The sequence below is a fragment of the Pan troglodytes genome, chromosome 8 (assembly GCF_028858775.2).
Source record: "Pan troglodytes isolate AG18354 chromosome 8, NHGRI_mPanTro3-v2.0_pri, whole genome shotgun sequence".
Classification (NCBI taxonomy): Eukaryota; Metazoa; Chordata; class Mammalia; order Primates; family Hominidae; genus Pan; species Pan troglodytes.
This window is the reverse complement of record NC_072406.2, coordinates 112,391,836-112,405,222: the sequence shown is the minus strand read 5'-3', so window position 1 is coordinate 112,405,222 and position 13,387 is coordinate 112,391,836. Positions and strand designations below refer to the sequence as shown.

The 13,387-nt window shown below is 47.5% G+C and overlaps 1 protein-coding gene across 5 annotated transcripts in view; it reads left to right on the top strand.

Annotated features, from left to right (window-relative positions):
* Window positions 1-13,387, top strand: part of PKD2L1 (polycystin 2 like 1, transient receptor potential cation channel) — a 42,786-nt gene that overhangs the window by 27,992 nt on the left and 1,407 nt on the right. For 4 of the 5 annotated variants that reach the window (XM_063782069.1, XM_016919117.2, XM_001168415.5 and 1 more), the window contains 12 exons: window positions 3,259-3,386; window positions 4,156-4,409; window positions 5,347-5,571; window positions 5,742-5,970; window positions 6,661-6,831; window positions 7,816-7,997; window positions 8,284-8,404; window positions 9,560-9,658; window positions 9,870-9,991; window positions 11,505-11,631; window positions 12,414-12,532; window positions 12,796-12,919. In XM_063782069.1, the coding sequence (XP_063638139.1) occupies window positions 3,259-3,386; window positions 4,156-4,409; window positions 5,347-5,571; window positions 5,742-5,970; window positions 6,661-6,831; window positions 7,816-7,997; window positions 8,284-8,404; window positions 9,560-9,658; window positions 9,870-9,991; window positions 11,505-11,631; window positions 12,414-12,532; window positions 12,796-12,919 (1,901 nt within the window). The remainder of the gene's footprint in view (window positions 1-3,258; window positions 3,387-4,155; window positions 4,410-5,346; window positions 5,572-5,741; window positions 5,971-6,660; window positions 6,832-7,815; window positions 7,998-8,283; window positions 8,405-9,559; window positions 9,659-9,869; window positions 9,992-11,504; window positions 11,632-12,413; window positions 12,533-12,795; window positions 12,920-13,387) is intronic. The other variant, XR_002938248.2, reaches the window with a different exon arrangement.

The window sequence follows — 13,387 nt, the reverse complement described above, 5'->3', positions numbered from 1 at the left end:
AAAGTCAGAAATTTATCAGCAATCCAGTACTATCATCTAATGAACAGACCATATTACAATTTCACCAATTACACCACTGACAGCCTTTATAGCAAAAGGAAAAAAATTATGGTCCAGGATTAGCTTTCAATTTTTTTCTTTTTTTGCTTTAGAACATTTATATCAAGTCAAATTTCTTTAGTCCCATTTAACCTGGAACAATTTTTTTTTTTGGGGGGGGGACAGAGTCTCACTTTGTCACCCAGTGGTATGATCTTGGCTCATTGCAACCTCTGCCTCCTGGGCTTAAGTGATCCTCCTGCCTCAGCCTCCCAAGCAGCTGGGACTACAGGCATGCAACACCATGCCCGGGTAATTTTTGTAATTTTTTTTTTTTGTAGAGATGGGGTTTGGCTATATTGCCCAGGCTAGTCTCGAACTCCTGAGCTCAAGTGATCCGCCCACCTCCACCACCCACAGTGCTAGGATTACAGGTGTGAGTTACTGCACCTGGCCAAACCTGGAACAATTCTTTAGTTTTTCTTTGCCTCTTATTTCCTGGCCAAAAAAACCTGAGCAACAAAATAAATAATAAATTATAACCCATAGGGAAAAAAAGCTGCCAAGAATCCATAGGTTCTAATTGATATGTGTGTGTGTGTGTGTGTGTGTGTGTGTGTGTGTGTATGCATGAATACATGAATTAGGAATAAGGGAAAGCTCTTCTGAAGAGAATGTCAACTAACAAATGGAGAAGGAATTGTGGAATTAAAAAAAAATCACCATTTGAGGCCGGTGCAGTGGCTCATGCCTATAATCCCAGCACTTTGGGAGGCCAAAGTGGGCGGATCACATGAGGTCAGGAGTTCAAGACCAGCCTGACCAACATGGAGAAACGCCATCTCTACTAAAAATACAAAATTTGCTGAGTGTGGTGGCACATGCCTGTAATCCCAGCTACTTGGGAGGCTGAGGCAGGAGAATCACTTGAATCCAGGAAGCGGAGTGTTGCGGGAAGTCAGGGACCCCGAACGGAGGGACCTGCTGAAGCCGTGACAGAAGAACATAAATTGTGAAGATTTCATGGACATTTATCACTTCCCCAATCAATACCCTTATAATTTCCTATGCCTGTCTTTACTTTAATCTCTTAATCCTGTCATCTTTGTAAATTGAGGATGTATGTTGCCTCAGGACCCTGTGATGATTGCGTTAACTGCACAAATTGTTCATAAAGCATGTGTGTTTGAACAATATGAAATCTAGGCACCTTGAGAACAGGATAAGAGTGATTTTCAGGGAACAAGGGAGATAACCTTAAAGTCTGGCTGCCTGTGGGCCGGGCAGGACAGACCCATATTTCTCTTATTACTGAAAACGGGTAAGATAAATATCACTGAATTCTTTCCCCAGTAAGGAATATTAATAATTAACAGCCCTGGGAAAAGAATGCATTCCCGGTGGGGGGAGCCTCTAAAATGGCCGCTCTGGGGGTGTCTGCCTTATGCAGCTGCAGATAACAGCTGAAACACACCCTGGCCACCTGCAGTGCCCTCAGGCTTCCTAGGATTAGGAAATTCCAGGCTGGCGAATTCTAGTCAGACTGGTTCTCTGCTCTTGAACCCTGTTAAGATGTTTATCAATGACAATGCATGCACAGCAGGACATGGAAGTTCATTAGTGATTCTAGTTTTGGCCTGACCTTGTGATCTCGCCTTGACCTTCTGCCTTGTGATCTTTTGTCGCCCTTGAAGCATGTGATCTCTGTGACCCACACCCTATTCATACACTCCCTCCCCTTTGAAAATTGCTAATAAAAACTTGCTGGTTTTACGGCTCAGGGGGCATCATGGAACCTGCCGACATGTGACGTCTCCGCCGGACACCCAACTTTAAAATTTCTCTCTTTTGTACTCTTTCCCTTTATTTCTCAGACCAGCCGACACTTAGGGAAATAGAAAAGAACCTACGTTGAATTATCGGGGGCAGGTTCCCCTGATAGCGGAGTTTTTGGTGAGCCAAGATCATGCCATTGCACTCCAGCCTGGGCAACAAGAGTGAAAAAAAAAATCACCATTTGACAATGTTAGTAATAATCAGGCAAAAAATCATCAAGGGATGCTAAAAGTAGCATTCATTCATGCTATGTGAAAGTGAATGATTGATGAGTAACAGAATATTTACACAGTTTGAAAGGGTCTCCCCACAAAAACACGTATTAATTACAAAAAGAAAAACAGTAATTTTACGTTGAAGAAACTGGCAGACACCACCTTAACAAAAGATCGAAGTTAATCTCACTAGTAATGAGATGAACAGGCAATGTGTAGTTCCTGATATCATGCACTGAGAAAGACACAGTATCACTTCTATGGTATCCCTCCCAAAAATGCATAACTGAATTTAAAAATAAGAAAACATTAGACTAACTTAAATTGAAGGACAATCTGTTAAATAAATGACTTATACTTTTAGAATCCTGCTTTGTAAACAAAACTTAGAGCTCCCTACAGCCCTACTGGCACATGGGACTGGATGGATGTGTTAGGGTGCATGAGGGAGATCAAGTTCTTCAGGGTAAAGGCCAGGTCTTTTTTTTTTTTATTTAACTTGCACACAATGTGTGCACAGGGAGAATCACAGGGTGATTGCTCCTAGGTCTTTTTTGATCTGGGAACACTGAGTCGCTCTCTCAGGAGATGACTGTGCCCATCTGATCGTACTAGTCATGCCAGGGACAGAGGTGCTGTGCCTACCTGCCACTCCCATGGCTACAGCCACTGACACCAGGGGCCATGAGACCACATCTCTATTGTAAGGTGTTTGGCCAAGGCCTTGAACTCTAGAGGGAGTACTCTAGACTTTGGGGGCACTTTCCAAAAGGCATCACTACCTTTTGGAAGCAGACAAAAGGAATCACTACACAGTGCAGAAGGCAGGAATATCTTCACTCTGGGGAGTAAGAACTGGGAAGTTAAGCTGGTTCAGGAAAAGAAAAGTGTATTTTTATAATAACAATGTAAGACAACTACTGAGTGGAGTTCAGTCTTTCTGAGGTGGGTTGGAAGAAGAGGAGGAGACATTGTAGCTACAACCCTTCCCTAATGCATTTCCTGGCTTCCTCATGCCACCATTAGGCTCCTAACCAAGTCTAGGGGATGGGTCCAGATGGGGGATGGGCTTCCATCTTGGAAGCATCTCTGGCTCCAGGGCAATAGGCTTTCCTGTCTCCTCTGGGGGAACAGTGAGAAGGACATAGCCTCTTGGGTTGTTTTCTAGTGACCTATGGAATGACAAGCTCCAGTGCTTATTACTACACCAAAGTGATGTCTGAGCTCTTCTTACATACTCCATCAGACACTGGAGTCTCCTTTCAGGCCATCAGCAGCATGGCGGACTTCTGGGATGTGAGTATAAGATCTTTTCTACCCCTCCCCTCTCTTTCTCAATGGCCTGAGGCCACAGGTCAGACAATGGATCAGACCTTATGCTGGGAAATCAAATCAGTCAGGGATCAGACTGAGTCAAAGGGCCAGGCTGAATTAATGGGTTAGTCTAGAGTTCAGGTGGAGGTGGGTAAGGGATTAATACAGCAATCAGGGAATTAAACCAGGAGTTAGATTAGTATCGGGAGTCAGAGGTAAGGCTGAACTTCAAAACGAATTTTAAATAAAGAGTAGGGCCACTTCAGGTCAGACTCTGGTCAAGGTTAATTGGTCAATGGAGGAGTTTTAAAAAGCAGGCCGGGCACGGTGGCTCACACTTGTAATCCCAGCACTTTAGGAGGCTGAGGCAGGCAAATCACCTGAGGTCAGTTGTTCAAGACCAGCCTGGACAACATGGTGAAACCCTGTCTCTACTAAAAATACAAAAATTAGCTGGGCATAGTGATGCATGCCTGAAATCCCAGCTCCTCGGGAGGCTGAGGCAGGAGAATCGCTTGAACCTGGGAGGCAGAGGTTGCGGTGAGCCGAGATTGTGTCACTGCACTCCAGCCTGGGTGACAAAGCAAGACTCTGTCCCTTAAAATAATAATAATAATAATAATAATAACAATAATTTTTTAAAAAGCAGACTGGAGACAAGCTGGGGAGTCGGAGGATGAGGGCAAAGGTCATTCTAAAGGTAGGGGGTCAGGAGGAGGCTGGGTAAGGTTCAAGCCAGCTTGTGGTTCAGTTTGCCCAGGGCCCACTACTGGACAGTTTGTATTGGACGAAATGGTACAACAACCAGAGCCTGGGCCATGGCTCCCACTCCTTCATCTACTATGAGAACATGCTGCTGGGGGTTCCGAGGCTGCGGCAGCTAAAGGTCCGCAATGACTCCTGTGTGGTGCATGAAGACTTCCGGGAGGACATTCTGAGCTGCTATGATGTCTACTCTCCAGACAAAGAAGAACAACTCCCCTTTGGGCCCTTCAATGGCACAGCGTGAGTGAGCCTGTCCTACCAATATCACAGGGCTTGCCCCTCTAAACCTGACACCATCCCAAGGTCTGGGAACCACTTCCACTGAGGCTTAAAGAGCCTCAGAGCTCTTTAAGGGACTTCGGGGGGCATCTCCCTGAATCCCAGCTGTGACTGTTTGGGGACCTTGGTCTGTGTCACTCAGGAACAGAGGAGGTAGGTTAGCAAACACAGCAATAGCCTCCAGACTTGTTCCCACACACAGGTTGCAATCACACTTGTCCTACCTTGCACGTAGTCCTTCCAGGGAAAGCTTCCTTTCTTGCCTAGAAGTTGGTTAGGGGTATACAAAATGGGTGAAATTGAAGAGCCCAACCCTTGAGATTGATACGTGGAGCAGCAAGGGGTCAAGGATGGATGACAAATTAGGGAGGAAGGGGGAAAGGGTGGACAGGACAGAAGAGGGAGGAAATAAGCACCCAGGGTAGAAAGTTTAGTGGATAGAATGGAGAAACATGGGGTGAAGGAGCCTGATGTGCAATCACAGAGCTGGAGGATCTTTTCCTCCTGGTCCAGGTGCTTCCCTTAGGGGGACTATTCAAGGTGGGCCAAAAGTGGGGCTTGGCTTTGTCATCCAAATCTTTGAGTGACATAGTGAAAAATCAGATTTACATTTGAGTTTCAGTTCTGTCATTTATAGCTGGATTATCTCGGTAACCTCTTTCATAGTTTCCTCTTCTGCAAAATGTGGATAATATTCACTCTCCCTTCTCAAATGGTTGTTAGTATCAAACAGAATAATAAATGATACATTATATATGTATATATCACATATCTCATACACACACACACACACACACACACAATATGTAAACCTGTAAAGCCCAGACAATGATAAAGCATTGCCATTGCCTTGGGAGATGAACTTTTGGGCTGGCTCAGCCGGCATTTTCTGTGGCAGGTGGACATACCACTCGCAGGATGAGTTGGGGGGCTCCTCCCACTGGGGCAGGCTCACAAGCTACAGCGGAGGTGGCTACTACCTGGACCTTCCAGGATCCCGACAGGGTAGTGCAGAGGCCCTCCGGGCCCTTCAGGAGGGGCTATGGCTGGACAGGGGCACTCGAGTGGTGTTCATCGACTTCTCAGTCTACAATGCCAATATCAATCTTTTCTGTGTCCTGAGGTGAGCCCCCTTTCCCTACTTTATCACCCTGTCCATGGCTCCTGGTTCCCGTCTCTTGTGCATGAGACCCTTCCCTAAACTCGTACCCTGTGGTGGGGGTGGAGAGGAGAGGAAGTGGGAGGAGCCGTCCCAGCCAAGGCTCCACTGGACATCTCCCCCTCCCCCTATAGGCTGGTGGTGGAGTTTCCAGCTACAGGAGGTGCCATCCCATCCTGGCAAATCCGCACAGTCAAGCTGATCCGCTATGTCAGCAACTGGGACTTCTTTATCGTTGGCTGTGAGGTCATCTTCTGCGTCTTCATCTTCTACTATGTGGTGGAAGAGATCCTGGAGCTCCACATTCACCGGCTTCGCTACCTCAGCAGCATCTGGAACATACTGGACCTGGTGGTCATCTTGGTGAGGGACAGATATCTAGGACTTGGGACATTCTGGGGTGAGGAGGGAGTTCCACCCTAATAGGGGCTCCAGGTTCTTCCTTTTGGAGCCCTAAGCCCTCCTTATGACTTTTGGTCAAATCATCGTTTAACAGCTCCCTAAGTGAGAGAGACATGTTCCCCTCTCTCAGCCCTTGGGAAACCCTGTCTCTCACATCTCCTCTCCTCCTCACCTGTCATCTGAGCCCTGCGTTTTTTTTTTTTTTTAGTGTACTATATTCTGCTCCTCTCTTGTCTTTTGTCTTTATGACCTGTTCTGTGGAAACCCATGCCTTTTGTCTTCTATTCAAATATTCTGCCCCTTCATCTTCATCTCCCTCCTATTAACAAGACACATTCAATTCCTGACCAAAGCTTGGAAGTGGTGGGAGCGGAAGGAAATGACTGGTTCCAGTTCCCTACAGCCCTTTACAATCTATACATTAATATTTACCATTGTCCCCAATGCCTTCTCTTGGGCTTTGGAACACTTAAGATGCTCCCCAGTCATCCTACCCAGTTCCATTTGAAACTGAGATAGTGAACAAGTCAGCAAGGAAGGCTTTTTTCCCACCTGTCTTACCTACCCTGACTCTCCCTTGGGGCCTCATCTTGGAACTTCCCTTGAGATCCCCTTGCCTTCTCTGACACCCCCATGACCCCTGTGTGACAGCTCTCCATTGTGGCTGTGGGCTTCCACATATTCCGAACCCTCGAGGTGAATCGGCTCATGGGGAAGCTCCTGCAGCAGCCAAACACGTATGCAGACTTTGAGTTCCTCGCCTTCTGGCAGACACAGTACAACAACATGAATGCTGTCAACCTCTTCTTCGCCTGGATCAAGGTACTTGGGATTCCCACACCCAGCTTTGCTTCAAGGCGCACTCATTCTCCCTTCTTTTCTTTTCTTTTCTTTTTTTTTTTTTTGAGATGGAGTCTCGCTCTTGCCCAGGCTGGAGTGAAGTGGGGGCGATCTCGGCTCACTGCAACCTCCACCTCCTGAGTTCAAGTGATTCTCCTGCCTCAGCCTCCTGAGTAGCTGGGACTACAGGCACCCACCACCACGCCTGGCTAATTTTTGTATTTTTTGTGGAGACGGGGTTTCACCATGTTGGCCAGGGTGGTCTCGAACTCCCAACCTCAGGTGATCTGCCTACCTCAGCCTCTCAAAGTGCTAGGATTACATGCATGAGCCACCGCCCCTGACATTTTTTTTTTTTTTTTGAGACGAGGTCTCACTCTGTTGTCTGGCTGGAGTACAATGGCACGATCTCAGCTCACTGCAACCTCTGCCTCCTGGGTTGAAGCAATTCTCCTGCCTCAGCCTCCTGAGTAGCTGGGATTACAGGCATGCACCACCACACCCAGCTAACTTTTTGTATTTTTAGTAGAGACAAGGTTTCACCATGTTGGCCAGGCTGGTCTCGAACTCCTGACCTTGAGCCATCCACCTGCCTCAGCCTCCCAAAGTGCTGGGATTGCAGGAGTGAACTGCCGTGCCCGGCTTTTTTTTTTTTTTTTTTAATGGTCCCAGTATGTTCCTCAATCAGTTGCCCAGACTGGAGTGCAGTGGTGCAATCTCAGCTCACTGCAACTTCTGCCTCCCAGATTCAAGTGATTCTCTGCCTCAGCCTCCCAAGTAGCTGGAATTACAGGTGCGTGCCACCACGCCCAGCTAATTTTTGTATCATTCTCCCTTCTTCAATATGTGTCTCATTTTCTTTGTCTGGCTTGGCAACTCCTGTGGCCTCCATAGGCCCTTGGCATGGACTTTTCAATGCTTTTCCCTTTTCCTTCTTCAACCCTTGGTTCAACATGGTCCTTCCAGATATTCAAGTACATCAGCTTCAACAAAACCATGACCCAGCTCTCCTCCACGCTGGCCCGCTGTGCCAAGGACATCCTGGGCTTCGCCGTCATGTTCTTCATTGTTTTCTTCGCCTATGCCCAACTCGGCTACCTGCTTTTCGGGACCCAAGTGGAAAACTTTAGCACTTTCATCAAGTGCATGTGTGTGTCCTGTCCCCTTCACTCCTCCCTGGCCCCTCACCCTCCAGCTCCACGGGTGTATGTATCCTTGGGGAAGATGGGTACGTGCGTGTCTGCGTGTCTGTGTTCAAAGCGTCTGTGTGAGGGTCTCCAGAAGCCCTGGTGTGTGTGCTTAAATAATCTAAGCACCCTGCCCTGTGTCTATCAGATTGGGGTGAACGTGTGGTGAGGGGTCTGTCTGTGATTAGGAAAGTGGGATGGGGGGTGTTTGTTAGGCTCTGGGTAAAGCCCAGACCTGGTCTCTCAGTTTCACTCAGTTCCGGATAATCCTCGGGGACTTTGACTACAATGCTATCGACAATGCCAACCGCATCCTGGGCCCTGCCTACTTTGTCACCTATGTCTTCTTCGTCTTCTTCGTGCTCCTGGTGAGGGTCTCTCTGAGGGGTGGGGACACAGAGAGCCTGCAGGGTGGAGTTTTGGTCCTAGTATGTCCCTCACTCAGGATTGATAAGTTTCTCAAATCAAGGATGGAGAGTGAGTGGGGGGGCCGATGTCTGGATCTTCTGAGAGATGGTTAATGTAGTACAGCCAGCATGGTCAGTTTGCAGGTTTGCAGAGTATAAGGGAACCTGCAGACTCCCTCAGTAAAATCAAACCCTCATTCTCCAAGGATGGAAATGGGGAGAAAAGTGCCTCATGAGGAGCAGTAGCTGCACCTGGAAGCTTCTACGACCGTCCTCCAAGACTCCCCTTCCTCTGGGGATCTCATGCTGATTTCTACTGCCACTACTTGGTAGTTCTCTCTCCCTGCCAACCATGAAAAATCTGGGTTATTATTTATTTATTTTAGACAGGGTCTCACTCTGTTACCCAGGCTGGAGTGCAGTGGTGCAATCTCAGCTCACTGCAACCTCCACCTCCCGAGCTCAAACTATCCTCCCACTTTAGCTTCCTGAGTAGATAGGACCACTGGTATGGTCAGGAGCCACCACACCCCGCTAATTTTTGTATCTTTTGTAGAGACAGTGTTTTGCTATGTTGCCCAGGCTGGTCTCTAACTCCTGGACTCAAGCAATCTGCCTGCCTTGGCCTCCCAAAGTGCTGGATTACAGGTGTAGGCCACTGTGCCCAGCTCTTGGATTTTATTTTTACTAACAAGGCCAGCAATTTTCTTTATTTGATCAATGGATGGGGATACAGATATGGATTGGGGGGTAGATGAAAAAGAGATCACAATTGTACTCTCACCCTGAAAAGCTTCTAGTTCCAATGATTGATGGGCCCTTATACAAAGGAGGTCTGTGGCATATGTTATTGTATCTCTGTGGTCAGAAAGGTTACTACAGCAACTGAGAGTGAGGACACCAGGTTGGTCAAGAAGCATGATCCATCTCTAACAGAACTGTGCTGAAAGCCTGGGCTCTGGGGACCCTGAGAGGCAGGGATTGATGGGCTGCCGAACTGGGGTTGAGAGCACTGACCCCTTTGGAACACGTGTCTTGGACATTAATGGGGTCAGTGGGCTCAATCCTTTCAGTGGGTCTGGGGGTGAGGACCCAGGTCCCCACTTTATTTTCCAGAACATGTTCCTGGCCATCATCAATGACACATATTCAGAGGTCAAGGAGGAGCTGGCTGGACAGAAGGATGAGCTGCAACTTTCTGACCTCCTGAAACAGGTGATTGCTCAGTCTCCTTGAGCTACACATTTCCATCAGTGCCCCAGTCTAAGGCTCTGTGTCCTGGTCTGTTCCTGACTGATTGAGGTGCCTGTGCCCTTGTGTGCCTTTAAATTTATCCTTGGAAGCCTGGCATACTATGGGTGGGGCTGGGGGCCAGGGATGAGTGAGCAGCCTGTGAGAACTTGTGCCTATTTCCTTTCCCTTTCAGGGCTACAACAAGACCCTACTAAGACTGCGTCTGAGGAAGGAGAGGGTTTCGGATGTGCAGAAGGTCCTGCAGGGTGGGGAGCAGGAGATCCAGTTTGAGGATTTCACCAACACCTTAAGGGAGTGAGCAACCAGAGACCCAGCCTTCTCTAATACCAGTCTCTTAAGTCCTCAACCCTCAACCATACTTCATTTGCTTATAAGCCTTTGGTTTTAGTTTAGGGGCCTCTGATCTTGACTTGCAGGCTTCAGATCTTTGCCCGTAGGTCTCCGCTCCTGACCTTCAGAACTGTGCCCTTGGTTTAAAGATCTCTGACCATGGTTTATAACATCCTGGATCTTGTTGAACAACTCTTAGGAAACAATGTAATAATTCCCTAATCATTGACTACACACCCCACTCCCACAAAACTCTGATTTTTGTTCTATGCTTCCCCACAAACACTCATCTATTCCTTTAGCCATTCACTCCCTGATTCCCAGTCAAACATATTAATACACATTGAACAAATACATTGTGAGCACCAGCTGCAGATCAGGCACTGAGTAATAGACAACATAATTTTTTTTTTTTTTGAGACAAAGTCCTGCTCTGTTGCCCAGGCTGGAGTGCAGTTGCACAATCTCGGCTCACTGCAACCTCAGCTTCCCCGGGGTCAAGCAATTCTCATGCCTCAGCCTCCTGAGTAGCTGGGACTACAGTCATGTGCCACCACGCCCGGCTAATTTTTGTATTTTTGATAGAGATGGGATTTTGCCATGTTGGCCAGGCTGGTCTCAAACTCCTGGCCTCAAGTGATCCACCCACCTCAGCCTCCCAAAGTGCTGGGATTAGGAGACAACCTAATTAAATGGGACAAAGTCTTTGTTTTCTAAGAGCTCATAGACTTGCAAATAAACTGAATCACAGAATAAGTTCAACAGAAGTGACTAGGAGTAGAGGGTGATCAATTCTATCTCTGAGCTTAAGGGAAGGCTTCCTGGAAGAGGTAGTGTCTAAATAGGATATTGGAGGATGAATAGCTCACAAGTGGACAAGCAGAGGAAGGCTCTTCCAAGAAGAGATGAAAGCACATACAAAAGCTTAGAGGTCTGAAACCAAGCAACATACACAGGAGGAATAAGTAGTTGAGCATTGCTAAGTATTAAATAAAGGGGCGGGGACGGGTGGTGGTCATAGCAGGAGATGAGACCAGAGAAACAGGCAAGGACCACACTGAGAAAGGCCACACTACCACTCTGCCAAAAGAATAGGGTGCCAGAAGGGATTTCAAGAAGGCACATTTTTAGATCTGCATATTAGAAAGGTTAATTACTCTAGTTGTATTATGGAGGATGGATTTCAGGGGTAGGGAGTAAAGGGGAAGCTGGGGGATAGCAGGTTATTTAGAGGCAAACAGATTTTGCAATAATCCCTGTAGGAGGTCATGAGGCCCTGAACCTGGTGAGCAGGAGTCAGGAGAGGAAGAAGAAACTGAACTGAGTGTTTTCCTGGGGGTAAGATTGCTAGACTTTGGAGAACCTTCTTTTCCAGAAGCAAAACTTTTGCCACAGTCAAGCAAAAGAGTGAGGAAGTCCATAACTGAGAGGTCACAGCCACAGCTGGGCAGAAATCATTTCATCATCCTCTTCTCAGACTGGGACACGCAGAGCATAAAATCACTGAGCTCACGGCCACCTTCACCAAGTTTGACAGAGATGGGAATCGTATTCTGGATGAGAAGGAACAGGAAAAAATGCGACAGGACCTGGAGGAAGAGAGGGTGAGCTGGGCTGATGGGTGGAGAGGCAGTGTAAGGAAATAGCTCACCCTCCCCTTCCCCCAACATACCTAGAACACAAACCCACCCTGAAAACTCTCCCATAGATAGTAAAGAACTCTCTAGAATAGTAGTTCCCAAACTGCTGCACATTAGAATACCCTGGGGGGCCTTTAAAAATCTTCATACTCAGGACACACACTCTAGACCAATTAAACCAGAATCTCTGGGTGTGGGGCCTAGACATCAGTACTTTTTATAACTCCTTAGGTGATTCCAATACATAGCCAAGGTTGAGAATCATGTTCTAAAACACAGGCTTAGGGAAAAATGACCAACTGCCCAAGAATCACTGATAATTCCCTCAGAGGACTTGCCTTCTCTTGGGAATTTTCAGACTTGGATTCTTGGCTGTCCCTACTGTGCCTGCTCCATCCCTATCCAGTGTGGACCAAAAAAAGTCAAAGGCAGGGTGACAGCAGCCTAGAAAGTGCCAAGAACACTGGTAGTGTCCCTCCTCTGCTAAAATGAGTTGGCCTCTAGTAAACACCTCATTCATCAAGGCTTCTAGGATCTTGTGTTTTCTTTGAGAGGTGACTCCTCCAGAGGTTGGTCCAGCACCACCACCCTGACCCTATTGTCTCCAGAGTCTGGGAGGGAAGGGGAATAGCAAGAACTAGAACCTGAGCCTTGGTCCTAAGATCCCAGTAGAGCGGGTGATAGAACAGGAGCTGATGGCTTCCCAGAGTTATCTCCTCCGCTCTAACCTCTGACTTCCTGAGCAGGTGGCCCTCAACACTGAGATTGAGAAACTAGGCCGATCTATTGTGAGCAGCCCACAAGGCAAATCGGGTCCAGAGGCTGCCAGAGCAGGAGGCTGGGTTTCAGGAGAAGAATTCTACATGTACGTGCAGCCAAGAAAGGCTGGTTCAGGGCTGGCAACACTTCTATTACGATACCCTGTCTTGTACTTTTTCCCACAACTTTCCAATTCTCTGTCCTACCCCAGGGAGAACCTCCGCTCCCCTTTAATTCTGCCTACAAGGCTGGGTCTTCCCTTCCTTGTTCCATTCAGGACACATGCCCTTCTGTGAACCCTGGCTCTTTAAACATCCAGCCCCCAGACACAGATTTCTGCTCCATTCGTCTCTCTCAAATCCCACACAGGCTCACAAGGAGAGTTCTGCAGCTGGAGACTGTCCTGGAAGGAGTAGTGTCCCAGATTGATGCTGTAGGCTCAAAGCTGAAAATGCTGGAGAGGAAGGGGTGGCTGGCTCCCTCCCCAGGCGTGGTGAGTGGCCCTTCACCTGGTCCTCCTAGTTCCTCACAGCTGAACTCTGCCATCTTTTCCACTCAGTGGGTGGGGCAAGAACATTTTTGAAAGACCTATGTTTTCAGGCTCCTGGGGAAACATGTTCATAGCGGTTAGTGTATCAGCAGAGATGGGTCATGGAGATAAGGCCTGGAAGTTGCTTGCCCTGGCCTAAGGGCTGCCTTGGCCACATGAGATGGTCTGTGTCAGTCTGTTTGGGCTGATATAATAAATTATCATAGACTGGGTGGCTTATAAGCAACACAAATTTGTTCCTCACAGTTTGGGAGGCTGGGAAGTCTAAGATCAAGGTGCCAGTAGATTCAGTATCTGTTGAGGGCCCACTTCCTGATTCATAGAGAGCTGTCTTCTTGCTGTGCCCTTTCATGGTGGAAGGGGTAAGGGAAGTCTCCTTTATTTTATTTTTTTATTTTATTTATTATTATT